Source organism: Apis mellifera, linkage group LG12 (assembly GCF_003254395.2).
Source record: "Apis mellifera strain DH4 linkage group LG12, Amel_HAv3.1, whole genome shotgun sequence".
Taxonomy (NCBI): domain Eukaryota; kingdom Metazoa; phylum Arthropoda; class Insecta; order Hymenoptera; family Apidae; genus Apis; species Apis mellifera.
In genome coordinates this window covers 6839353-6864746 of record NC_037649.1, presented here as the reverse complement: position 1 = coordinate 6864746, position 25394 = coordinate 6839353, and the positions used below count along the sequence as shown (strand labels likewise).

Below are 25394 nucleotides of genomic sequence, written 5' to 3'. Positions count from 1 at the left end.
CTTGACTTCTCGTGCCCAAGAGCAATTTCTCCCTCGATTCGCATACCTTTTCGCTCTCTCGCCTACCATCGCGGCACGTATGAGCGCATATTGAGTGCAAACATACGCGTGATATACGATCAATTTCTTCTTCTTCTTCTTCTTCTTCTTCCTTTTTTTCGAACTACGAATATTAAAAAAGTAGCCGGTAACGCGTTTCAATCGCGGCTATTTTCCCTTATAAACGGAGAATTAACTTATACACGCGCCGCGAGAAAACCTTTCGAATTTTTTTGCGAGTCGTCCGTTTGCTTTCTTCGTGTGCCGCGCTCATCGTTTCATATTCTATCATCGTAATAATGGTAACGTTGAAATTATCAGACGTCGTGTCTAATGTAGTGTGTTGTACAATGAAGTATTGTGTAATGACTATTATACTTTTATAGTTATGAAGTGCCGTAACGTTGAAACGTGTATTTACCCGTTATAAATGGTAATAGTTGTATCGTTTGTACCATTACCTACATCTGCTACATTATACTCAATTTATCCGTGGAATATCTTGCGTGTACGTTCTTGTAAAAAATGTAACCACCGCGTCACCTATTGGCCGTCTTTTCTTTGCTGCAGCATCTCTTTCTTGCAGTAAGAAACCTTTGACTTTATTCATTTCCTAGTACTACTTTTACCCACGTGTAATATATATCCTTGGATCCATTCCAGCGAATTATATTATTTCCGAATTTCTTCTTGTTTCAATTCATAAAATTATTCATATCATATTGAATCAATCCTCAAATTTCGAAACTCTCTCTCTTCGCTTCTCTAGATATTCCAAATTCGTTCGATAATCAATTCTAAAAATAATCTCGAATAATAATATGCGTATAAAATTGATCTTAAATTTAAAGGGGCAATCGTCTAACGATTTATCACCACTAATTACAGACGTGGTCTCCGACCAGACACCAGCGTCATCCTTCTGGACACCGACTATTAAGACGGGCAACATCTTCACCGACGATGCAACCAACTTCTTCCCCTCGAGTCATGGCCTGGTGCAGACTCATCCGCCGACCGGCAACGTGTTTCGAAGCGGTTTCGGCGGGATCGACAATCTTGGCAGTCGGGGGGTGACCGTCAGACCACCGAGGACGAGGCCCCTCGATTACAGCGAGCGATCCACGGCTGAATTGCGCCGAAATCCGGCGCTTTCCTCGCCGGACGAGTGCGCCAGAGCTTGCCGCGAGAACGAACCACCTAGGATATGCTATTACCATTTCACCCTCGAGTATTACACCGTCCTTGGGGCGTGAGTTTTTTTTTCTTTCTTTCTTTTTTATTAATCATTCGACGATAAAATAAATTTATTCCCAAATTGTGGATATGAAATTTTTATCAAAGATCCAGATTTCTATGATCGATGATTTTGCAGCGCGTGCCAAATTTGCACCCCTAACGCCACTAACGTGGTCTGGAGCGATTGTCAATGCGTGTTGGCAGACGGAGTGGAACGTGGTATTTTGACAGCGAACAGGATGATACCTGGACCCAGCATCCAGGTCTGTCAAGGTGACAAAGTCGTGATCGACGTGGAGAATCACATCGAAGGTATGGAAGTTACCATTCATTGGCACGGAGTATGGCAGAGGGGCTCTCAATATTACGACGGCGTACCATTCGTGACACAGTGCCCGATCCAAGAGGGTAGCACCTTCAGGTATTTAATTATCGAATCAATCCTTGTTTCAAGACAAGATTCCATCCAACGTTTCTCCAAATTTCTTTCTAAATTGAATCAATCAACAAATTGATCGAAATTTTTAACGAACCAGGTACCAATGGACTGCTGGAAACGAAGGTACGCACTTCTGGCACGCCCACACAGGATTGCAGAAAATGGACGGTCTGTACGGAAGCATAGTGATACGTCAACCGCCTAGCAAAGATCCTAACAGCAATCTTTACGACTACGATCTCACTACCCATGTCGTTCTAATCAGCGATTGGTTCCATGAGAACGCGGCTGAACGTTTCCCCGGCCGGCTGGCGGTTAACACTGGCCAAGCGCCTGAAAGCGTGTTGATAAACGGGAAAGGCCAATTCAGGGTATGCAATTCGAATTTTACTCCCATTTCCTAATCTAATAAATTAATCTCTTTTATTATTTCCTCGTACGTACAATTGTGATGTGCACTTATCTCTCTACGCGAACCAGTATATCATTATTTGTTCGCGTTTGAAATAAATTGGACCTCTTTACTCGAGACGTAACGTCAGCTTGGTTATATATGAAGTAATAAGTATATGAGATGAAGAAACTGTATTATTAAAAGTACCGCGTTATCCCAACTACCGTGACACGTTCAGATAAATGAAGTTCTACTCCGTAATAAATCTTGCTCGTGGCGCCAATAGCCACGTATCCGAACGACGAAGTTTAGGAGTTGGTTCGAGTTGGTCAGCTCGATCACTATTCCACTTTCGAACGATTTATAGTACGCTAGTCGGATCATGTGCATCCAGTGAAAGTGCGTGTAGATTCTCAACTACAGGCTATTAATTTAAAGATACGTGGATATCGATTTTACAAAATAAAAGAAGATTTTATAAAACATTTATAAAAAGCAAAGGAATCTTGGAATCTAAAATTTCGAATCACTCATCATACATAAAAATTTTCATTGGCCGTACTTCATCTCAAATCATCTCGATTTTAAGTCTATGATTTAAAGCTCGAATGCTCGAGTCTTGACAAACAAATCTAATAAACGAGGCTCGTCTCTGTCCGCAGGATCCCAACACCGGTTTCATGACGAACACGCCACTCGAGGTGTTCACCATAACTCCCGGTCGTCGTTATCGTTTTCGACTGATCAACTCGTTTGGATCAGTTTGTCCATCTCAGATCACGTTCGAAGGTCATTCCCTCACCATAATCGCGACCGACGGAGAGGCGGTGCAACCAGTCACAGTGGACACGATCATCTCGTTCTCTGGTAAAGAAGAACCTTCTTCTCCATCAGCTTCCATCTTTTTTCAAACATTCATCAAGATCGACGAGAAAAGGAAGGGGGAGGGGGGGGCACGTCTTCTTCTATTCTCGGCATCAATCAATACAATTGCGCGTCGGTAAAATATCGCCTCGATATCTTAAAACTTAACGATGCTTTACCCTCTGATTTACAGGAGAAAGATACGACTTCGTGATAAACGCGGATCAACCGGTAGGCGCGTATTGGATCCAGGTTCGTTCACTGGGAGAATGCGGTATACCTCGTGCTCAACAGTTGGGTATATTGAGATATGCTCGTGGCCCATACCAACCGACCACCACTGCGCCCACTTACGATTTTGGTCTTCCGCAGGGTGTTGTAAGTATACCACACGTTTTCCACCGTTTCAATATTTAGTAGCGGTAATTCCTTAAAGAATGAACCGCGCCTTCGTCGAAACGCTTTCGCTTAATTGCTGGAATTCTTTGAACACGGTAGTTAGTTTAACCGAATTAGAAGTATAGCATTAACTGGGTTGCCGTATTTTGGTCATTTTCTGCCAATCCTCTCTTTTTTTTCTTCTTATTTTCAAGTTAATCGCAATCTTTAAAGAAATATTACAAACATTTCTACGATCTATATGTAATAACGCGTGAATCTTTTATAATGTATTAAGTTGTAAGAGTTAATACGAATAAGCTATATATTGTTGATAACGCAGAAATCGGTGAACTCTATATTACCAATAGTTGATAAAATCACGAAACTTCGCTTATTTACGCGCAGGTATTGAATCCGCTGGACGCGATCTGCAATCGTCAACGCGAGGACGCGATTTGCGTGAGCCAATTGAAGAATGCCCGTCAAATTGACCAAGGAATTCTCCAGCAGCGTCCAGACGTGAAGATATTCCTGCCGTTCCGTTTCCTCTTCTACAGGCCAGAAGAAGTCTTCCAGCCGCAAACGTATAATCGATTCTTGGGTAAGCGATCTATTTCAAAATTACAGGTCTGTGGAGGGAAACAGCCACGTGATCACGCGCAAAGGATAGCTTCTTTTTCCGCGACGATATGTCGCAAGCATACGTTGAATCATTGAATTCGTTAACCCTTCACCTCGTAACGTTTTCGTCACAAGCTTCATAAAACGTTTAATTGAGAAATAATGCGAAGGATATCGACGATTTTAACTTACTTTTCTCTACAACAGTTTATTTTGTGTATCGTTGAACGAAATATCAAACGAAATTTGAAATCGTATTTTCGATTAAACGGGTTGAATTGAAACTCGTTCAAATCGAAACTTATATATCACTATATCATTCGTGTCATTTCACCTGTGTCTTCTCCACAGTCGCACCGACCGGAGATCACGTAATCTCTCTCGTCGATGAAATCTCGTTCACATTTCCGCCGGCGCCTCCGCTTTCGCAAATCGACGACATCCCGCCCGAACAGTTTTGCAATGGCGATAACAGGCCAGCCGACTGTGGCGCCAACTGCATGTGCACCCATCAGGTCGACATCCCGCACAACGCGGTCGTCGAAGTGGTCCTCGTCGACGAAGGTAACCTGAAAAAATGACAGCGTCAGGAAAAGAAAAAAAATAAACTCGTTATTATATTTTCACTCTTTGACCCGTTTTTTCGAATTTGATTTCCAACAGTCCAACAGCCGAATCTGTCTCATCCATTCCATTTACACGGATACGCTTTCAACGTGATCGGTATTGGCCGTTCCCCGGACAAAAATGTGAAAAAGATCAATCTGAAGCACGCGTTGGATCTTGATAAGAGAGGTCTGCTCAACCGACAGTTCAATCTGCCACCTGCCAAGGACACCATCGCCGTTCCGAATAATGGCTACGTCATTTTCCGATTCCGCGCTGATAATCCCGGTAATCGTATCCTCCTTCACCTCCTCCTCCGTTGTATAAATATACTCATGTAACAATAATTAACCACGATCTCTTCTCGTTTTCCAGGATACTGGTTGTTCCACTGCCACTTCCTATTCCACATATTGATCGGAATGAATTTGATACTTCACGTCGGGACCCACGCCGATCTTCCCCCGATACCGCCAAATTTCCCCAGATGCGGGGACCACTTACCGGCCATCACGCCGCCATCGCTGTCGCTCGACTCGTTTCACTGATCCGTCCTGAAGAAAAAAAAAAAAAAAGAGGAAAGCTAAAAGAAAAAAAAAAAGCTGTCCAAAGCATACAATTATCTCCGTATAGCGTATTCCTGTAAAGTAGTCACACACAGTATGCTGTAGCGAATGCTGTTTCGTTAATCTTCCTCTTCGTCGGGTCGGTTCGTACATTCGTGGTAGTGTTCTACGCGTTCCAAGTGAATGAACAGAGAGAGAAAGAGAGAGAGAAGAAGAAGAAGAAGAAGAAGACGGAGAAACAGAAGATCGTGTGTAGTAGCGCGAAGGAGTGTATGAGAGTGAGTCGTGATCCTCGAAATACGAGGAGGCACGAGCGATCGAGATGTAAGACGAGGGTTTTTAATCGGATGTAACGTATACACGCACGCATACACACACACACATGAGCCGATACCCGCTTTTGGTGCCGCAATAGCGATACGAAAATAGCCAACAGCCGATATTTATTATATCCTAGATGCTTTATCCAGCCACTTTTGCGCGATCGAACCTCCCTTTTTCTCCAATTAAACGATTTCGCGGTGAATAGTCACGTGGTGGCCGATGCCCGACACGCGAGCGTCGCAATGGAAAACGCGGACAGGCGGCCTCGAATACTGCTAGTTTGGCCGATAGTTGAAACTAAGTAACTAACTAATCCGTAACAAAATGTGTAAATAATGAGTAGAGAGGTTAGTCGTGTTACACGTTTTAACGAGGCGCACGTTTTAAACGGGGTGGGGTGTTACTGTTTCGGGATAAATTAAATTAATTATTTCGCGGAGGTGGAGACCTTTCACCGCGAGATGGTCGGTCAGATGGCGATCGCGTTAGGAGATCGCTGTTTAAGGAAACTTGATCCGTTTCGATTTCTGGATGATCGCGGCCCGAGCTGAACGAATTGCCGCGATATCGAACGCGCTTCGCCGTATCGAAATCGAAGGTTCCTAAAGTGGCCTTAGTTAGGAAGGAAATTATTCTCTGCCCCCTAAAATGGGCCGTGTGGCTTGTCGTTCTTGTCCTTGTCAATAATTTCAAGTAGTGCAATTAGGGTTATATAAAGTGGAAGAAAGGTAACATTTAGATTATTGCCTGATATGAGAAATATATAAAGGAAAAAAAAAAAAGGAAAAAAAAAAAATACAAAAAATATTCGTAGAGGATTAGGATCGAGGAGGGTTGTCAATGTTGTTGTTGTAGCCGAGGTTGCAGATCAAAGAATAACTTTTTTTTTTTAATTTTATTGGCTCGATCGAATTTTTTTTCTTTTTTTAGAAACGATTTTTAATTCCATTTTCGTTATTTATTTCGCTCAGAGTAAAATTTCTCTCGAAAGGTGCAAACCTCGCGCGATCGATTCTCTCTGTGAATCGGTTTAATATAATTTTGAGTATGGAACTCGATCAACTCGAGCTCTCGCTCTTATTCCGTGCTATTCCTTCCAATGACGATCGATGGTATTTTATTTGTTACGTAAGTAACTTATAATACAGCTGACATTGTTTCGCTGTCGTAGATTTATACTCGTTTATTCATGGTGCCTCAATTTTTACTCTTCTTTTTTCTTTTTCTTTTTTTTTTTTTTTTTTTCGTTTCTTTATTCCATTCTATTCACGAGATTGGAGAGATATATATGTTAAAAACAGTTTACTCGTTAACTCACAATTTACAATGTTTGATGTCCGTTGAATCGATCGTGGCTCGGCGCAGCTGCATCGTCGAGAATCGAGCGCGATAGATGCACGTGCACCACGTCACGATACCCCTTGCCGTTTTGTAGATAAAAACCCTTCTATTTCACTTCGCTAAATACACGAGACGGAATCATTAAAACACGAAATACTCGATCGTGGCGATGCCATCACGAGATGAGCTGACGAGATGCCTTTGAAAATACGTTGCTTGAAAGTTTAAAAAAAGAAAATATTTCTTCGCAAAAATTATATTTTCGCGAATCGTATCAAATAATCAAGTAAAGTTTTATCGAGAATTGAAAGACTTTTAAAAACTTTTAAATGGAAGAGATGTTCCTAATATTGGAGATTCTTCGTGGAATTTATTTCTATTTTATATGGAATTTATGGAAGATTTCTGGTTCTATCAAAAACTAAGAACACTCTCTTCTATTAAAAAATTAAAACGTGTACTGTCAATCATCACTTTCAAAATCATCTTCATGAAATCGTATATTTCTAATTGGACAGGTTTGGATTTCCTCGAACAACGTACCTGTTGTTTAATTATTAATTAATTATTTATCTTAAAATTGTTGATTATAAAAAAAAAAGGTATTCATTGTCAGAATCAATTCGAAATGATTGTTCTTCTAACATTCCTTCATTGCATTATTTTATCTTTTTCGTTACAAATTCTTTTTTCTCTCTTTTCTTTTTTTTTTTTAATTTATTTATATATATATATATATTTTTTCGACGAAGTAAATGTACAGTTAAAACACTTTTTGTAAGAGTATTAATCGGCGAAGATTATCGCTGAATTCGTTTATTTTTTTATAATATGTATAATAATAAAAACTGTATTTTATATTTAACCGAGAAGAATTACAAAGCCGAGCTTTGTAACGATTATTTATGTAAAATGCCTAAGAGATTCAACAATTATTATTGTCCACATGGAGAGATGAGTTTTCGTGTTTTTTGTACAGGTAGTATTTAACCGAGTAATTCGCGCATATTCCGTTATCAGATATATAGATGTACATTTAATAATAAATTTGTTTTTAAAACTCTTCCTCTCTTCACTTCCTTCCTCAGAAAACCTTCTTTAGAAATCTTATTTGCACGAGATCTCGTCTTTTTTACCATCATCATTACGCAACACGCGACAAGACGTTGACCCAACTTTCTTAAAAATCTGAGAACAACGGCAAAGCGTGAAACTAGGATACTGTTATCGTTAACGTTAACAAGTTCTGTGTTAAATGAAGTTGCAAAAATAGCGGTACTACTCGAGCTCGTTCGATTAAACCAGGAAGAAAACACAGTTAATATGCTTAACCCGTTGATCTTTTCCGAATAATTAACCATGCACAAGTGAAGAACGAGCACAATTCTCGAAGAAGAGTATCGAATTCTCTTGTTCCTTCTTTTCGAAATTCTCTTCCTACTCTTTCAAATTTCTTTTCTCTTTTTTAAATTAAATTTTAATTCAACTTCATTTCAACTAATTCGAATCGAAAAAGCGTCATTTAAGAGCGTCCCTTCCACTTTTTAAAAAAGATTCTTAAATAATTCTAATTTATTCGATTTCTTGAATAAATTTCGAATAAATTTCAAAATGCTTCTTCTTCCCTAATTCTTCGTTAATTGATACAATTTTAATTTTTATTTTCACTGTTACATATATTTAGTTATTCGCTTTTATATTAAATTTCAGAGTTCTCCTCGATTAATACAATTTTTATTTCCTATTTTATATATATATGTATATATATATATATATTTCTATTGTACTATATCGTTTATTTTTCAATGTCGTTACTGTTTTACTCGCGTTCACCATTGCCAACAAATGAATAATAAAACTTAACAGTTTATTATCCGTGAATTTGAAACTCTAAAATGCGTTAACTGCACTTCGTAGTATAATGGAGGCTCGCATTCGTCCTCGGCGAAGTATTTAGTATGACAAAGCGAATAATGCGCGCGCGTCTTTACGTGACTGGACGTATTCATGAAACGACTAGTATGCAACACACCCTTGCAACAGCCCAGGGTCGTACACTTTTACCGATAATTTCATCTCGGCGTTGAACGCGCACAAATTTATTGCACACAGAATAACTGCATTTCTAATATTTCAAAATGCCTTATTTTCCTCGAGCCGAGTCACGCGAGCCATCTTTGCGTCTCATCTTGGCGTTCATTCACTTTTACATCCATTAAACGCACATTTCACAGAAGGCAATGTGTCAGGCGGAATATCTCTCTTCTGTGAAAATTCAATTTGTAAAATCGAATTTCACGCAATGAGATGAGATAATATTTTTTTTTTTTTTTAAATCATAAAGTTTCGATGGATCCAGGTCGAATAAACGTCTTTCTTTATTATTTTTAATTTTTTTTTTTACTGTATTTAAACAAATGTTCGTGACTTCCGTTGAACACGGAATGTTGTTCATCGAATTGTTACAATAAAAATTAATTTTCTAAGAATATTTCTTTTCCCTTTAATTCTTTAAAACTTTTCTCAGATATTTTTCCCTTACATTCTTCTTGTACATAAATTTTGTCGTACGTAATACTTTTTATTTGGACGGCACGAAACGATACAATTTTAGCAAGAATAATCGTTTCCGTAGATATACAATATCGTTGGTCACAAAAAAATGATTAAGATTTCCGATTATGTACAAAAGTTTCGTCTTCGTTGGTCAAAATTCCGCTTGGTCAAATACGATATTGCGCAAAATTGTAAAAAAAAAAAAAAAAAAAAAAAAAAAAAAAAAAGAAGAAGATAGTACCTATATTTATGACTATCATATGATACATATACGATCTAGTTGAAAAACCTTCTCACATATGGAGCTATTAATAAATGGAATTGTCATATCTCGATAATTGATATTATTCTCATCGCGTAGAAATTTGTATATAAAGAGACTTAATCAAATCTTGAATTTAAAAAAAGAAAGAAAAGTAAAATCATAACCTCTTAATAACAGAGACAACAACGTTTAAATAGAGAAATAATAGAAAAGTAAAATTATAATAACAATAATTTTCACTTTACACTCATCACTCTCGTTCTTTATTCAAAACTTCATTTAAAATAACCATAATCCTTCAATTTGATCTTTCTCTATTTAGTAAAAAAAAAAAAAGAAAATTTGATTAATATTAACTATCGAGGACGTATCAAATTAGATAAGTCAATCCTCAACGAAGCGAAGCGAACACGGCCAAAGCGGCCAAGTGTCATATTATTCTTCGTTAAGGGGCTATAATTAAGCAAATCATTGCATCTCGCGTCCTTATGCTTTTTCGATCTCGAGTCAAGGATCAACCCATTCATTGTCTACACCTCTCTGTCCTCTGTGGTTCGTCTTTCGAACAGCGATGAGCAATGACTTCTATTGAATCTAGATACCCGTTACGCGCGGTTGCGTTGTTACAAAAGAATTATGAATTATGCGTTCGAGACATCATAGGAAATAACAGTTCGTCTCTTCGTCTCTTCCCCTCCCCCCCTCTTCCTTCCACCTTTTCGTTTTATTATTCAAAAATTCGATGAATATTATTTCCCGGAATAATGGGAGCCGATGTTCGATGGCGGCCCTCTGTGATGGTGATGGTGCTTCTGGCCCGGGCCCGAGTATCTGCTGCCTGGCCTCGAATGCACTATGGCGTAGTGGTCGCTGTTGGTCGATATCGACCTCGTCGAATTCATCGTAGATCCTCCGGAAGCGTATCCCTGCTTCCCGTTTAAGGAGTACCTGGACAAAGATCGTGTGTGATTCACTCTTTGAGCGTCGTTACTAAGAATAATCGCCTCGGTGACAATGCGTCGTTAGATCAAGCGTGTACGTGCGATTAGTCATTCCGGAGACCGGAGGGGAAAGAAAAAAAAAGAAGAAGAAGAAGAAGAAGAAGAAGAAGAAGAAGAATAGATCGAAAGCGATAAATGTTTTAAGAGTGCGACGCGTATAGTTTGGATTCCCGACTCCCTGTGCGAGTTGTGATTCCTAAACGTTCACGTTTGTAACGGACATTTCTCGCTTTCTCGTAAATTATTATTATTATCGTTGTAATTTTTCATAAATTATCGAACAGTATTTTTTATCGCTATCGTTTTTTACTATCGTTAAAAATATCCTTTCGTACGAGGAAAGGGGATGGAAGGGTGAAAAAGAAAGAAAAGAAGAACAAGATTAATTCTTATCGAAAAATAATTCTCTCTTGGTATATCTTCCAAATGCTTGAACTCACGTGAGTCTCTTGCTATTTCTTACCGATCCAATCCCTGACGTTTGTAATGGACACTTCTTGCTTTCTCGTAAATTATTATTATCGTTGTAATTTTTCATAAACTATCGTTTAAAATATCCTTTCGTAGGAAACGAAGAAAGAGAGTGGAAGAAAAAAAGAAAAAAAAGAAGAACAAGATCAATTCTTATCGAGAAATAATTCTCTCTTGGTACATCTTCCAAATGCTTGAACTCACGTGAGCTATTTCTTACCGATCCAACCCCTATCCAAGAAATCCACCCATTTCACTACCGCGTTTCAATCAATTTGAAGCACGCACATTCCCCCTCCCAAAAGATCCCCGTTCTCCAAACATCTCAATTAAAGCTACTATACGCGCCAACAGGGAATCTCATATTCGCCTTCGGGTAATTACACGAGTTCCGTGTCCAAGTTTCAAGGAATCTTTGGTTCGTGATCGAAGTTACGATCGGTACGGGATACGTTTCCCATTTCTCCGCGAAAAATAAAAAGAAAAGTGAAAACCTCGAGCCGTATTGGGATCCGTGCCAGCTACGATACGGATCGTAGTCCTCGATAATCGATGGCTCCTTCTCGATAATGTCTGTCCTGGTGCAGCTGCAGGTCATCGCCGAGCAGAGGAATATATTGATTATCAGCATGATGAGGAACAGGATGCCGAGAGCTACCGCCAGCCATAACAGCCATACAGGGTGAACGCTGCCATCCTCGTACAATGACTGAACCGCTGGAAAATCAACCGGTGTATGTTAACAACCGAGGCTCCCTCTCGCTGTTTCTTTACGATCGAATACAGTGTACGTCTCTTTAAGCTGCGCGCAGATTGGCGATCGCTCGAAACATTGTACATCTTATAAACCGATACAGAAGATCGTACAATTTTTTTTTAATATACATATATTATTTACACAAGAATTCGATATATTTCGATCACGAGTGAAGTTAATATTAATCAACATGCTACGTCGATGTATTAATTATGCATTGCATCACTGACACGTACGTTAAATTGTAACACAGAGCATGTCAAGCACGTATCATATCAATCTCTCGAGAGGCGAATATATCGATGAACTAACCCAACACGATCGAATTCTTCTATAACAACAATCTGTCCCGATCGATTAACAATAAAAAAAATAAAAATAAAAAGAGAAAGAAAATGGACAGATTCATTCCTCGCAAGTTCACTTCACTTAAAAGGGTTAATACACGCACATACGTATCGCTATCCTCTGTCGTTATCGAGATACAGCTCGACGACAGCTAGCTGGCTAGCTAACTCCTATGTCGCTATCGCGATACAATGTTCCCCCGAGCCTGATCGTATCCCAACCTGTACGCAGCCTCGGAAAATAGAGGATTACCCGCGCCGGCTAATTAATTCGAGCGCGCGGGGGTTAAAAGTTCAGATAGGCAGGTTTAATCACGTAGTCGGTAGTTGGTATCGGAGGAGGAGGAGGTAACGGGGAGTAAAAGCAGGAAGCGGGTGAAATGAAAAGAATACTGGTGCGATATTTACACGGCGTTTGACCAGGGTTAAGAACGAACACGCTCGTGCCGGCCAGAAGCACTCCTTCCTCGCCGCTCACGCTTTGCCTATTAATTAAGGACGCTCCCTTTATATCTTCCTCGTTATCGTCGTCGCAGACCGGGATACCGCAGCTTCCTGGATGGAGGGGAAAAAGAAAGAAAGAAAACAAAAAAAAAAAAGGATAAACCATTTACGTTTCACCTTTTATCTTACACGCGTTATTTACCGTTCGCTCCGACCGGAGAAGCGTTTTCAAATCTCTCTCTCTCTCTTTTTCTTTTTTTCTCTTCTGGGCCAAGAAGGAAGTGTAATCGAACGTAACCGACACGAGATACAAAGTGGTCGGTACCGTTCGAACATACCCATAGAGTCCCATAGAGGAAGAGAGTATCGAGAGTAGTGTGTTGTGGAAAAGTAGCACATCTCGTTTCTTTCTATGAAACTTCTAGCCATGTTTATTCAGAGATACATCTGCTTTGTCGTTCGACGATTGATCGTCTCGAAACATTATATACTTTGCGATCATTTTGTGGAAGAAAACATGTTGTAACGTATATAAGTAGAAATATTTTTTAATATCGACGATTGATCATCTTCCTTCCGACTCTGCACACTTGTGTGTGCTCGTCGTGCACGAGATAAATACATTCCTCATCGGAATGTAACAGATAATAGGCAACGTATTCGTTTCGTGGAAAACGATATATTTTCCTGGAAGGGGAAGGGGCAAGCGTGTTCTTTTCTCTTAAGGCAAATTACGTGTAACGAGGCACGTGCTACTTCTCGCGCGACACACGTTGAAATGTTAATTGGCGGCCAAGTTGAACGGCACATTGAACGACCCAGATTTCAAACCGGGGGTCGTAATTGGGAGTCGTTCAACGAATCGGTTTACCTCTGCATACGGCGATGTCGCATTGAAAATGCACCTGCGTACTATCCGAGAACCGGAACATCGAGAACAATGTCGCATCCGCCAGGCCGGTGTTTCGATCGTAGATGAATTTCGTCATCACCTGAGCCTTTACGGGACACCTTTGTCATGGAAAACGGAGGAGGATTACGCAATTTACGGTATTATATCGCGATCGAGCCGTGACAATTCGAATCGCGCAAAATCCATATCTGGATTACATAAATCTTCGACAATAATACGAATCATTGCGTAACCGGATTGTCACATTATCCTTTTACTGTAAGAAATATACTGAAATAACGAAGGAATTGCCATCTTGGATATAGAATAGAAATAGCAAAAGAGGAATCCGTGTAGCTTGATTAGCAAACGCGAAGATGGAATGAATAGAAAAGAAACCAGGTAAAAATAAAATTTATTTATCTAAAATAATCCAACCTAGAATTTTTTTTTTCTACTCCAGAAATATTATATTTCCAGTGAGATCGAATATTAATATTAACGCCGTGTCAAATTTTTATCAAAAACGAAAATTTCTCGGGAAAAATCCAAAATGGATGGATGGCAATTCCAAATACTTTAACTTACTGTTGAAATTGAACTTCTATAGGATAAAAACCTACCCTTTATCGTCGATCAGCTGCACGCTGGAGTTACGTTTATTAAACGCGAAGCACGACTTCACTTTGATCCCGTACATACCTGAAACCCAAAGGAAAGATCGATGAGTGCGTGTCACGGGGGTTGGGGGGGGGAGCGAGCGGCGAGTTCACGCGTTTACGCGCGCTCGTTAATTCCAATTAAAACGCAAAGGGGGTAAAGATCGGGCGAGAGGACGCCGTGTACCAACCATCTGGTCGCGAGATCTCAGCACGCAAAGTGTAGTTGTGACCATAAATAGCCTCTTGCACTTTGTGGCCTCCGTCCAAAAGGCGCAACGATACAAGCGAGGTCTCGTTCCTGCGCAGCAAGAATAAGAAGAAGAAGATGAAAATTATCGTGTCGTTTACGCGTTAAGATCTTCCCTTCCCCCACCCCTCCCCTCCCCTCCCTGTTTCATGCATAATCGCGAGATTTAATATTAATAAACTGTTGTTAATATGTACTTGGCGTTTTTGAATCCAGCTTTTCCGCACGTGATCACGTAAAATTTATCGTCGGCCAGCTCTAAGGTCTTGTGTATCCTTACCGCGATGGGGATGGACCGTTCCTCGGTGTCCTGCACAGAGAATTACAGCACGGGGGGATTAAGAGAGAAATTTGCCCGCGACGTCTTTTCGAAGAGAATCGTTTTATCGACGATTATCTCGGGTTGATAATCGGGTGGAAATAACAAGGAATCGAACAAGGTATCCTTTATTCGATTATGCCTCCGATATTCATCGGAGTGGATTCGTAAGAGTGGTTGTACAACATCGTATCCCCTCGTATCTAAGGCTATCTAAGGGGATTATTAAGCCGAGAGACGCGAGAATTATTGGTCATTATTTTATCCGATATTATTTCCAATTTCGCGAATGAATTTGAATTTGAATTTCATTTCTTCGTTGAGATTTGTCCGTGAAAGAGAGAGAATGTAAAAATAATCGCTTAATACTACGTGGATTTGATATTTTTGTTGTAAAAAAAAAAAAAAAAAAAGAAAGAAAGAAAATTTGCAATATTCCTCATTATTTTACAACAATTTATAAGATTCATTCCTTTTTATGGTCATTTCCATTTTAGAAAATCTGCCATATGTCGCAGGAAGTGAGGTTCAGGCCCCGGTTCAAAAAATGGCTGACAGATCATAAATGATGATTTAGTAAAAACGTAAAAAGAAAGACTTTATTACACTCTCCATCATTATCAATCAAAATCTTCATTATTATCAGTGTGATGCGACCATCGTATAACGAGTAAGTCACCCAACGATCCTTCCTTCTTCTCTCCTGTTGGTCGGATGACTGTACAGAAATATGCTCCGTACACCCGGTGTGGACGCGTGTTCAAAGTTTGTTTTAAAACCGTCCTCTCGGAGACAAACGGTCCACCAACACCTCGCCAGACAAACCTCGTATATTATCCGAGTTGAGTTTTTAATCAAAGAAATGGAGGGGATAACTTACGTTATTTACCAAGACGCCGCAGTAATCCGGGGAACCTTTGGGCGCGAGAAGATTAATGGCCAACGTCGCGTGAGTCGACCCGTTTCCGGGCGCCATGCATTGCGGCGTCCGAAAATCTCTCGCGTGGACGGCGCCCACGAAACTCTGATTTAGGTTCACTCGTATCGTCATATGGCCGGACTTGCATGTCGCCGTAACCGTCGGTTGAAATTCCGTGTCCAACAATTGGCCGCTCACCTGTGATCGAAGAACAAAAATCACTTTGTAAAAAAAAATATTATAATTCAAAAATTCTGATCGAATTCTCGTCCAATTGCGAATTTCTTTTTTTTAAGATTAGATTTATGAGAATATTTTGCTCTTTAAAATTATCGTTCAAAGTATTTCTTTTTTTTTTTAAGAATATTATTTATATTACTTCTATTTCGGAAGAATTGCGATAATCTTTTCCGAGAACAACATCATCATCTCTGCTCCTCATAATGATTACATTTTTCTATCGCCAAGAAAATAACCAAGAGAGTTGCACAGAGTTTATATTTAAACTCTCGAAAATGGGGAATTTAGATTTGAACAAGGTCAACTATCGTAATTCTCGTCCACGATACTTTCAATAATTATTATCCCAGTCTACCACCAGAAGTATCTTCAAGCTCGTTACACAGATAAAGATCGAAAAATCCGCAAAATAATGAATATTAAAATACCTAGGTAGGTATATACATTCGTGGTGCTCGATTTTCGATCGGCGTAGAGGGTACCAATAGAGTACGCCTCTTTGTATGTAAAACCGCTTATATATCGAAACCGAGGGGGATATCGGGGGCCCGGATCATGGGAATTCGAAAAAGAGGGCCGAAAAAAAGAAAAGTGGACCAAGCCGCAATTAATATTAACATACCCGGCTAATTAGTCTGCCAACTTTAATTATACTCGGTTAATTGCCCCTTGGCCTTTAAAAGCTCGCATACTCGATCGTCCTTCCTTCGTCTCGCGGCTATAAATTATTTAATTAATTACAATCGGCCAATGGAATCCCGGTGGAAAATCGTGTGCACCAGATATATATATACATATACGTGTGTACATATAACGTGGAACGATCGAAATTCGAAATGCGGTTTTCGCGCGAGTTTGTTGCGAGTTTTCGTGGACGTCGTGGACGAAAGAACGGTGATATTTTCTCGGGCCAATCGCTAAACTTAATGCCCAAGTAAACTTGGACCGGTCTGGGCGGTAGCTATCGACCCACGCTAACTTTCAATTTCATGTGGCTTCGCCACTATGTCGTATATACATATATGCACGAGTGTATAGCCGTGTACATCACCGCTCAAAAGTATCCAGTCGCACGACTATATGTGTGTAATATATATAAAATAATATTCACGATTATTGTATCCATTATACTTCTTATTTCGTTTCAACTGCTCAACTGTTTGTATTGGATATGGAAAAAATTATGTGAAACTAAAGTAATAGAAATCTGGATAAAATTTCGAGATAGATCTAGTTATTATAACGTACGAATTGTACGTAGAAATATTCTTTAACAAATTTTAATCAAATCGAAGGGTTATAATTAATCCTTCTTCTCTTCAATATTGATAAAAATCCAAGAAATTGCTGCCACGAATCCATCCAAAATGTCCGTATATCCGATGGTATCACATTGATCCACACGGTTCCACGTATGCGCTGGACTCTCGTATCCTGGATGGATATACGCCAACAATAAAATTGGTCCGAGGAGAGTTGCCACCGCGACGAGGAGGCATGGTCGAGTCCGTTGGACGCGAGACAAAGGTCTGGAACGTAGGCGGTCGCAAGGCCAGAATGGTCCTAAATGCTTGAGTGGCCTCTCTTCTCTCAAGAATGAGAGAAGGATCAGACGTGTTGGGTTACAGAAAGGGATTCCTTCTCTCGTCGGACGGCTAATCGATTATGAGAACACGACATGGTAACGTATATGAGCGTCCTTGCCAGTTGCTCCTTTTTCCCCTCTCCCTTCTGCGTCTGCCTCACGCATATCCTCGTTTCCCATCTATTCTATTATCCGTGGAACGCCCTTTGTCTCTCTCTCTCTCTCTCTTTCTCTCTCTCCCGCTCAATGACGACGAATGACACGTGTAACCATCTCTTCTCTGCTTCGAATGGAAGATTACTCGACGGACTTTTTTCACGATAATCAGAAAATAAAAATAACTAGGAAAGAAATATGGAAACGGGGTTAAACGAATGACGCTCTATCCAATAATCTAATATGCACGGATAAATATTTTTCCATTCCGTAATATTGGCGTTACGAGTTAACGCGATTCCATTTGGACCATTAGCAATTCTCGCAACATCGCTTGCCTCTGTTTTCTTAACCGCTTACGACGACAATTTTTCGCGCGCAAAGTTTCGTTATAGTTCGTTGCACGTTCAGCCTAGTTATCCATTTGGCTCGCCACTATATAAACCGCAACCGAGTTAACCACACGGCTCCAACGGCTCCACGCGACTACTCGTGACTACTCGAAAAAGGAATGTTACTAATTATAGCCCGGTCGTGAGCAGAAAAATCCTCAGGCTTTGCGTAATCGACGCTAGCCAGCCGAGCCAATTAAGCGAATGAACCTCAATGAAAAAGGGAAAAGAGATCGCGAGGATCCTCGAGGGCATCGCTGGCGAGGGACACGTAGGTCGTCGTTGAATGGAGGGGAAAAGAGAGAGAAAGAGAGAAAGAGAGAGAGAAACGATCTTTTCTAATTACCACCAATCACATAACAGACACGTAACGTAATTACTGTGATTCACAATTGCTGGGCGGATCGCATAGGCACGCAACATTTGATATGGCACGAAATCCGTTATTCCCTCTCTTATAGGTTAACGCAGGAGATCGCTGTCGCGTGCTCGACGTTAATAGATGTCGACGTTGTCGCGGCCATCCCTCCCTTCCAAAGTATCAGATCACTGAACTTTCCAACTATGATATCGAGAGAATATAACGCGCGAAACCATTCGTATTTTCGCATAAATAATTTCGTTTCTCCACTGTTGATTCGACGGTGTGAATATATAGATAAAACTTAGCGATCGAATTGTAATTGCAAGTCCCTTGACCTTGAACAAACGATGCGACTTCTCACCGATGATTACGATGACGCCGATTTCGTCGTTGCATCTCGTCACGCGGCTATATTCAAGTAATTCCCAAATATAAAACAGCCATTTTATTAACATTGGAAATAAATTCTGACTTTTCATAAATGGCCGAGGCTATTAAAGATTATGTCAACCATAAATGGGATGTTTAATGGATACTATCCTTTCCTTCCATACTTGATTTATTGACGCGAGTTACTTTATCGCTTTATTACTATTGGATATAAATTTCTCGTCCATTTTTCTCCCCCTATCAATGTCAATTTATCACAAAATAGATTCTTCCATAGCTATCCCACACTGTACCTTTCCTTCGTGCAAACGAAGGAAAGAGAGGCAAAATGTCCCTCGATGAGACTATCACACGCCTTCTTCGATCGAGGAGTGACGCGATCGATCGCAATATACAGTCCTTGCTGCGAGGAAACAGAGTAGTCATATATATATATAAAATAAAGAAGGACGACGGTGACATCACGGCCGCTTACGTAAACGAAAGTTTGAAACGCGGAATGGAGAGCGAGTGTTCCTCGGACAATATCACAATATCGTTGCGTCGCGAATTTCGCCGTACAAGAGAGGAGCGGAGGGGAAGGGTTGTGGAACGGATCACAACGGGTCGATGTAACCCGCTAACGAGGGATTTTACTCGTCGACTCGGGGAAAGGAACAATTAGCCGGCGCGGACGCGCGACGACCGGTCACGGAATAGAATAATTCATGTACAAGGAACTGTGGCGGACAAGTGGCCACTTAGTAATTCGCTACGATAGAATGTACACTATCGGCAATCGGCCCCACCGTCGATAAATCACCCATTTTTTACGTTTTCGTGTGTCGTGGTGTGCATGGAGCCGTCGTGCGCGATCGAGTGTACACGGTGTTCCCTTTAACCCCTGGTAGAAGCACCAGAGGTATACTCTTTCTAGCGGGAGCGATGAAGCTGTTGAAAAGGAGTTGTCCTCGGTAAAGAGATACGTCGAGTTTTTTTTTTCCTTTTTTTTTTTAATCGATTTAATCCCTTCGATTAAAACGCGGTGCGTATATCTCGAGTTATGCGAATTATTTTGTACGTTCTTATTAATGATCGATCAAACACATTCACGTTCTTGATAATATCTTGAAAGACAAAGATTGAGAGAGAGGGAAAAATCTAGATCAAAGTAGATTAAAAGTAGATTAAATCGACGCAGCTTGTTAATTCTCCGTAAAACAGTTAGCTACTTTAATAACTTTGAGAATCATTAATCCACAAGATATTTCAATTTTGATCGAAACTCGATCTTTTCAGAATTTATGGAATGGCTACCCGCATCGATTTACCATTTATATTAAAAATTTTAAACGATACAAAATTAATACTCCTCCCTACATCTCTTTATAATTTTTACTTACTCCAACAATTTATTTCATCCCCAATGATATTCAATTACGAAAATACGCTTTCCACGGCTTTCGAACGTCGAAGTAATTATCGCGTAAAATAAATTTTTGATCCGATAATCTCTGATCCTCGATCCACGCGTTCAAAGGGAACACCCTGTACGTGCATCGGTGTGCGGAGAGACGCGTGTGCTCTATGCGCGAATTTTACGCGTGGATACCGGCAATGTATCAAGATTTAATCCGACCTCCTTGTGGCCGCAATGTTTCAACACATTCCGATAGTACACACCCATAGGCGAAGTATGCGAGCCGCCACGAACGAGGGCGGAATAAATAGTATCGGGTGCGGTGAAGCGGCTTGGCAAACATTTTTCGGGTTGCTGCGAGTGAAATATATTGGCGGACTTATCGAAACGTTCGGACATACTCGGAGCCCTCTCGCTTCGCCTCCTATCGTGGTTTTATTAAATACGCGTATTACAGGGTTGGAGGTTGGAGGCTCGCCTCTAAACTTCGTTGAAACTTCTGCCTTGGCTGAGATAAAACCACTTCGAAAGTATATAGCTTTCGCATTCGCCTCTTTGGATAGGGGCGCGGTTTATCAGCATTTCAGATTTCTTTTTATCGTTGCCTCGAACGAGAAGAAGTGTAAGTCGGTTGTTGATGAACAATTTCGATCCAAGCTCGAGGAAAGGAAATTTAACCGTGGAAGAGGTTCAGTTCCGTTTTAAATTATTTTTCAAACTATTTTTTCTTCTTCCTGCGAGGCAAGGGAAATTTATAAAAGAATATCCTCGATGATAAAAAAAAATCTTCGATAACGATACGTCAAATGTGTGAATCATTCCTCTCGTTTATCGTATTTGCGCAATAATTTTATAAAATATGAAATAAAAAAAAAAAACGAAAGATTCAGCACAATAGAAGTATCACTTCTGTTCGTGGAAACGAATACATCGAATACTCACGATTTTTTTTCTTGAATAGGATCTTTCATGCGGAAAGTTATAACGAAGCTCTGGAAAAATATTAAACGTGTGCAGTACCAGCACGTGGTGCAACCGAGTAATTGAAAAATACGAGGAAGTCACGTCTACGTGGAACAATGCTGCTGTGTCACACTCGCAAACTGTAATATACTATAGGCATTCATTGCCTTCCCGAAGAAGCAACTTTCGAGAAACAAGTTATAAATTGTTTATGCGCTTCTTTCACGTTCCATTATATTTTCGTGAAAAGGAAAGGCACCTCTTTTCAAAATTGAAAAGAAAGTATGTCAGTTTTCCATCCCCTTGGTTCCTCTTAATTTACAGAATGTTTCGTAAAATCGTACGACACTTAAAACATTTTCAAACGTTATTTTTTTAACAAGGATTTTTATAAATCTACGCACGTCCGGGGAATCAAAGAGAGAAAGAGAGAGTATCGAAAAAAATTCTACGATCTTAACGAACTCATCGTTATTGCAAGATTAATTTTGTTTATTAACGACGAGCCAACAATGGAAAACAATCATGGGAAGAGCATAATGAGAAAGTATATCGAAACTGTTTCGAATTAATTAGTGAAGAATTTGAAAGATTTTCTCGTAAAGAAAGAGACCGATTTCACGAGCTGATTTTACTTATATGGAAAATCCACGATATCCACGATACGATCGTATTACACATCTCTCTCTCTCTCTCGAGCGTTCCTTTCATATTGTATCAACTTACGATCACAATTCTAAAAAAAAACATTCTTTCTTTGGAAAGAATAAACCTCAGATGCATTTCGATTAACGCAAATCGAACCACTCGTTTTCTAATCTCTCAAGAATCTTTTTTTTTTTTTTACACCGATTACTACTAACTACTCGACTTAACCAATAATTTTAAAAAAATAAAAAAAAAAAATTCTTTGAAAAAAACAGAAAAGTTTTCGATCATTATAGATATTATAGAAATTCCACGAGAGCATGAATTATTCTCAACGTGAGAGGAGAGAAGAAACGAAGAATCGAAGGAAGAGTAACGACGTGCGACACCACTTGGAACGATAAAATTACGTATAAAATATATTACCGACATTAATACGAACAATTACGACGGTATCAGACTTGTCACGGATTTTTATATACCCCCCCTCTCTCTCTTTCCCTTCCCCTTCCCTCCTCACGATTATTATACAGTCACAGCTCAGGGGCTTTTGTCAATGCGAGCTGCGCCAGCACGGACGCTCGATACATGCAACGTAGAAAGCGCATTCTTTGGCCAGAGGGCTCGAGCCGGCTCTCGAATTATCTTCCGAGTAAAAAGGAAGAAGGAGAGGCCAAAACGTATGTTATTGACCCTGCCTTCCTCGCCTTCTTTCGTCTCGTCTTCGTTCGTGTCGTCCATTTTCTTTTCCATTTTTTTCCCCCTCCCTCTTCTTTCCTTCCTTCCTTCCTTCCTCCCTTTCTTTCTTTCTTTTTCTTTCTTCTTTCTTTTCCCCTCCCCAAGTCCATCGAAGCCAACAGTATTTTCGCCAGAAATGGCTTGGTTCACCGGCACCTCGGTTGTAACGACCAAGAATCTTTGCTGCTTCTTCGTAAATTTTATGCCTTCGGACGGATGTTTTTAACGGGCCGACACATTGTTTAAAAATCACTGTTTACACGGAAGCGTCCGTGGAAAATAGTTACGGCGAAAAGGGCGAGCGTTTTAGCGTTCGCGGATCGTTTCCGCGAAGGATTTCTAGCAAACTTTTGAGCGAAACGTTTGATTTTGGTTGGCGGATGGAACGTTTGCTATGGTCATTGGCGAACACATATCACGTACACGTTGATTTTATTGTTGAGAAACATCTTTGTCGAGGTGCATAATATTGACACTTGGAGAATATATACTTGGAGAATACCGTCGAGTTTGAAACGACGAAGCCCGTGTAATTTCGCGAGACGAATCTGGTTGACCGAGAGACACAAACTCGTAACGGTTGACGAGATCAAATATTGAATTCTCCGAGAATCGTTCGCAAAATCGTTGAATAATAATTAAATGATCTAACGGGATCGCCAATTATCGTGGGAAAAGAATTAACGCTTCTGAAAGTTTCTTCATCCCTGCTCGATCCGTCGCAATCGTTTCGACGATCGAACGAAGACATCCATCGACCCTTCTCGATCAGTCGATACTCAAAGGAACCACCCAGAATCGTTCTTCTCGCGAAACGAATCGGAAGCGACGTCTTGGGAATAAAAGTTTTCTCGCTGTCTATCTGATCGCGTCATCACCTCTCTTCGTCCCTCACCCGCCTCGTCCAAAGCCTCTCTCGAAACCCGAAAGCGTGTAAGTGAAAGCAGAGTGCAGCAACCCTGAGATCTTCACGCATGGAAGAAACGAACGTTGGAAAGAAAAATGCGGGACACGTGAAAGTGTGCGATCCGCGGGACGACTCGTTCACGAGATCTCCCGCATTCCGTTCCATTATATCCGTTCCGTGTTTCTCTCGTTCACGGAGCGAAAAACCAAAATGACGAGCCGCCATTTTTCGAGACGACGTGCACGGATCGATGGAAGGAAGAAAGGGAAGGAATGGAATCAATAAACTGTTCCTTCGATCAATTTGTTTAACTTGTCGTAACGATGGCTCGTGTGACGGCTCGTTGCTTTTATTTCACGCGTGGTAATTTCAATCGATGGAAAATATCGATATTTTATCCTTTTTATTCGGTGTGATGATGGTAAAGGAAAATCTTCTCTCCAACGGCCGTTTGAATATGCTAAATTACTCGAACTAGAGGTAGAATTTAATTTTCCGCTGTTATTATTACTTATACACTTTCTTATTTCTCCGTTACCATATCATTATCACAGTTTTCTTCTTATTTTCGAAAATTTCTCATTACTCTTTTGCACAGCGATTCTTCTTATTATCAGATATTTATCCAATTAAATTCGATCTATCTTTGAATTTATCTCAGCCAATACGGAATATGCCTCGATATTCCTTCGAACAATAAGAAATTTAAAACTTTATAAATACGCGCTATTCTTTCATGCCTCGTGTAACGTGTTTAAACGCGTTAAACGCTCGCGCGAAAAGATTTGTTTTCTCCTGGAAAACGCTACAAGGCAAATAACAAAGAGGGATGAGTGAGAGAGGAACAAGTTCGTTTCTCGGATGTCGCATAAATTACGAGCCAATAGAAATGCACGCGTACGAGTATCGCGTCTTTAATAACCACAAAGATCAGAAGAACTTGCGTACGCCACTGGCCGATGTATATATATATATATATATATATATATATATATATATATATACACACGCCGCTTTCTGCGTGCCTGTTATTGAATGGCGAAAGTGAATTGCGTGAAATTATTACGATTATACGAAACGCGCGTGGCGCGAGAGATCACCGATGCTTATTACCTTCACCACCTGCATCGATAAATAGATAAACGATGCAAGTTTCAATAATGCCATGGTGTTTCGAACGCATGGAATACCGATTCCATTCTCCGGCCCATCCACGCTGCATAACCTATCTCGGTGTAACCATCGTTGCTCTTGTCTCGTGATACGAACAAAGGGACGATGGCGATTCAGTAAAGTATAATATGGGGGCTTCGTTTCCAACGATCCAAGCGTGAAATTTTTTTTCTTCTTCTTCTTCTTTTTCCCTTCGCATTTGGAAAAAGTAAAATTATATTTGCGCGCGTTCGCTCGAGAGAGAGATATATAATTTCGATTTTCGCGGAATATGAGCGTAGATTTAGCCGCCTTATCGTATCCACGTATACAGTATCGTGTATTATTAACGTATGGACTCGACTTGGTTACGTAAACGACTTGGTTCGCTCGTATGCGTGTTCCTAAATGCATCCGTAAGGGAGGATTTGCACTTTTCTGGATCTAAAAAGGAAAAAAAAAAGGTTATGAAAAGGGGAGTTTGGGGAGAGGAAAATTAATCCATTTATTTGCATTCTTCTCGAGAGTATCCAGAGATTTATTCCACGATAGCACTCAATGGTGGTCGTAAATTTACACGTTCGGGACACGTACCACCAACAATCCAGACGACGTCCAATTTTTCAACTGGACACTTCTATGGCGAGAAATTAATAAAAAAAAAAGAAAAATTGGACGGAAATTTTTCATCAAACCTCGTACGTACACCATTGGGCAAAAGTTTGGAATAGATCATGGATCGCAGAAACTCGAGAAATTTAACGAT

At 40.2% G+C, this 25394-nt stretch overlaps 2 protein-coding genes across 2 annotated transcripts in view; one reads left to right on the top strand and one right to left on the bottom strand.

Annotated features, from left to right (window-relative positions):
* The window catches only part of LOC410365 (laccase 2), a 52190-nt gene extending 44313 nt beyond the window's left edge, over window positions 1-7877 (top strand). Inside the window, exons 2-10 of the mRNA XM_006562254.3 lie at window positions 928-1291; window positions 1415-1699; window positions 1815-2088; window positions 2774-2978; window positions 3169-3353; window positions 3762-3957; window positions 4329-4541; window positions 4641-4871; window positions 4959-7877. Coding sequence (XP_006562317.1) covers window positions 928-1291; window positions 1415-1699; window positions 1815-2088; window positions 2774-2978; window positions 3169-3353; window positions 3762-3957; window positions 4329-4541; window positions 4641-4871; window positions 4959-5131 — 2126 coding nt within the window. The 3' untranslated portion in view covers window positions 5132-7877. The remainder of the gene's footprint in view (window positions 1-927; window positions 1292-1414; window positions 1700-1814; window positions 2089-2773; window positions 2979-3168; window positions 3354-3761; window positions 3958-4328; window positions 4542-4640; window positions 4872-4958) is intronic.
* A 2035-nt stretch (window positions 7878-9912) lies between these two features.
* The window catches only part of LOC551765, a 28157-nt gene continuing 12675 nt past the window's right edge, over window positions 9913-25394 (bottom strand). Inside the window, exons 2-9 of the mRNA XM_006562253.3 lie at window positions 15656-15892; window positions 14654-14766; window positions 14398-14507; window positions 14171-14249; window positions 13527-13666; window positions 12620-12766; window positions 11602-11824; window positions 9913-10583 (exon numbers count right to left, since the gene is read on the bottom strand). Of these exons, the coding sequence (XP_006562316.1) occupies window positions 10385-10583; window positions 11602-11824; window positions 12620-12766; window positions 13527-13666; window positions 14171-14249; window positions 14398-14507; window positions 14654-14766; window positions 15656-15892 (1248 nt within the window). The 3' untranslated portion in view covers window positions 9913-10384. The remainder of the gene's footprint in view (window positions 10584-11601; window positions 11825-12619; window positions 12767-13526; window positions 13667-14170; window positions 14250-14397; window positions 14508-14653; window positions 14767-15655; window positions 15893-25394) is intronic.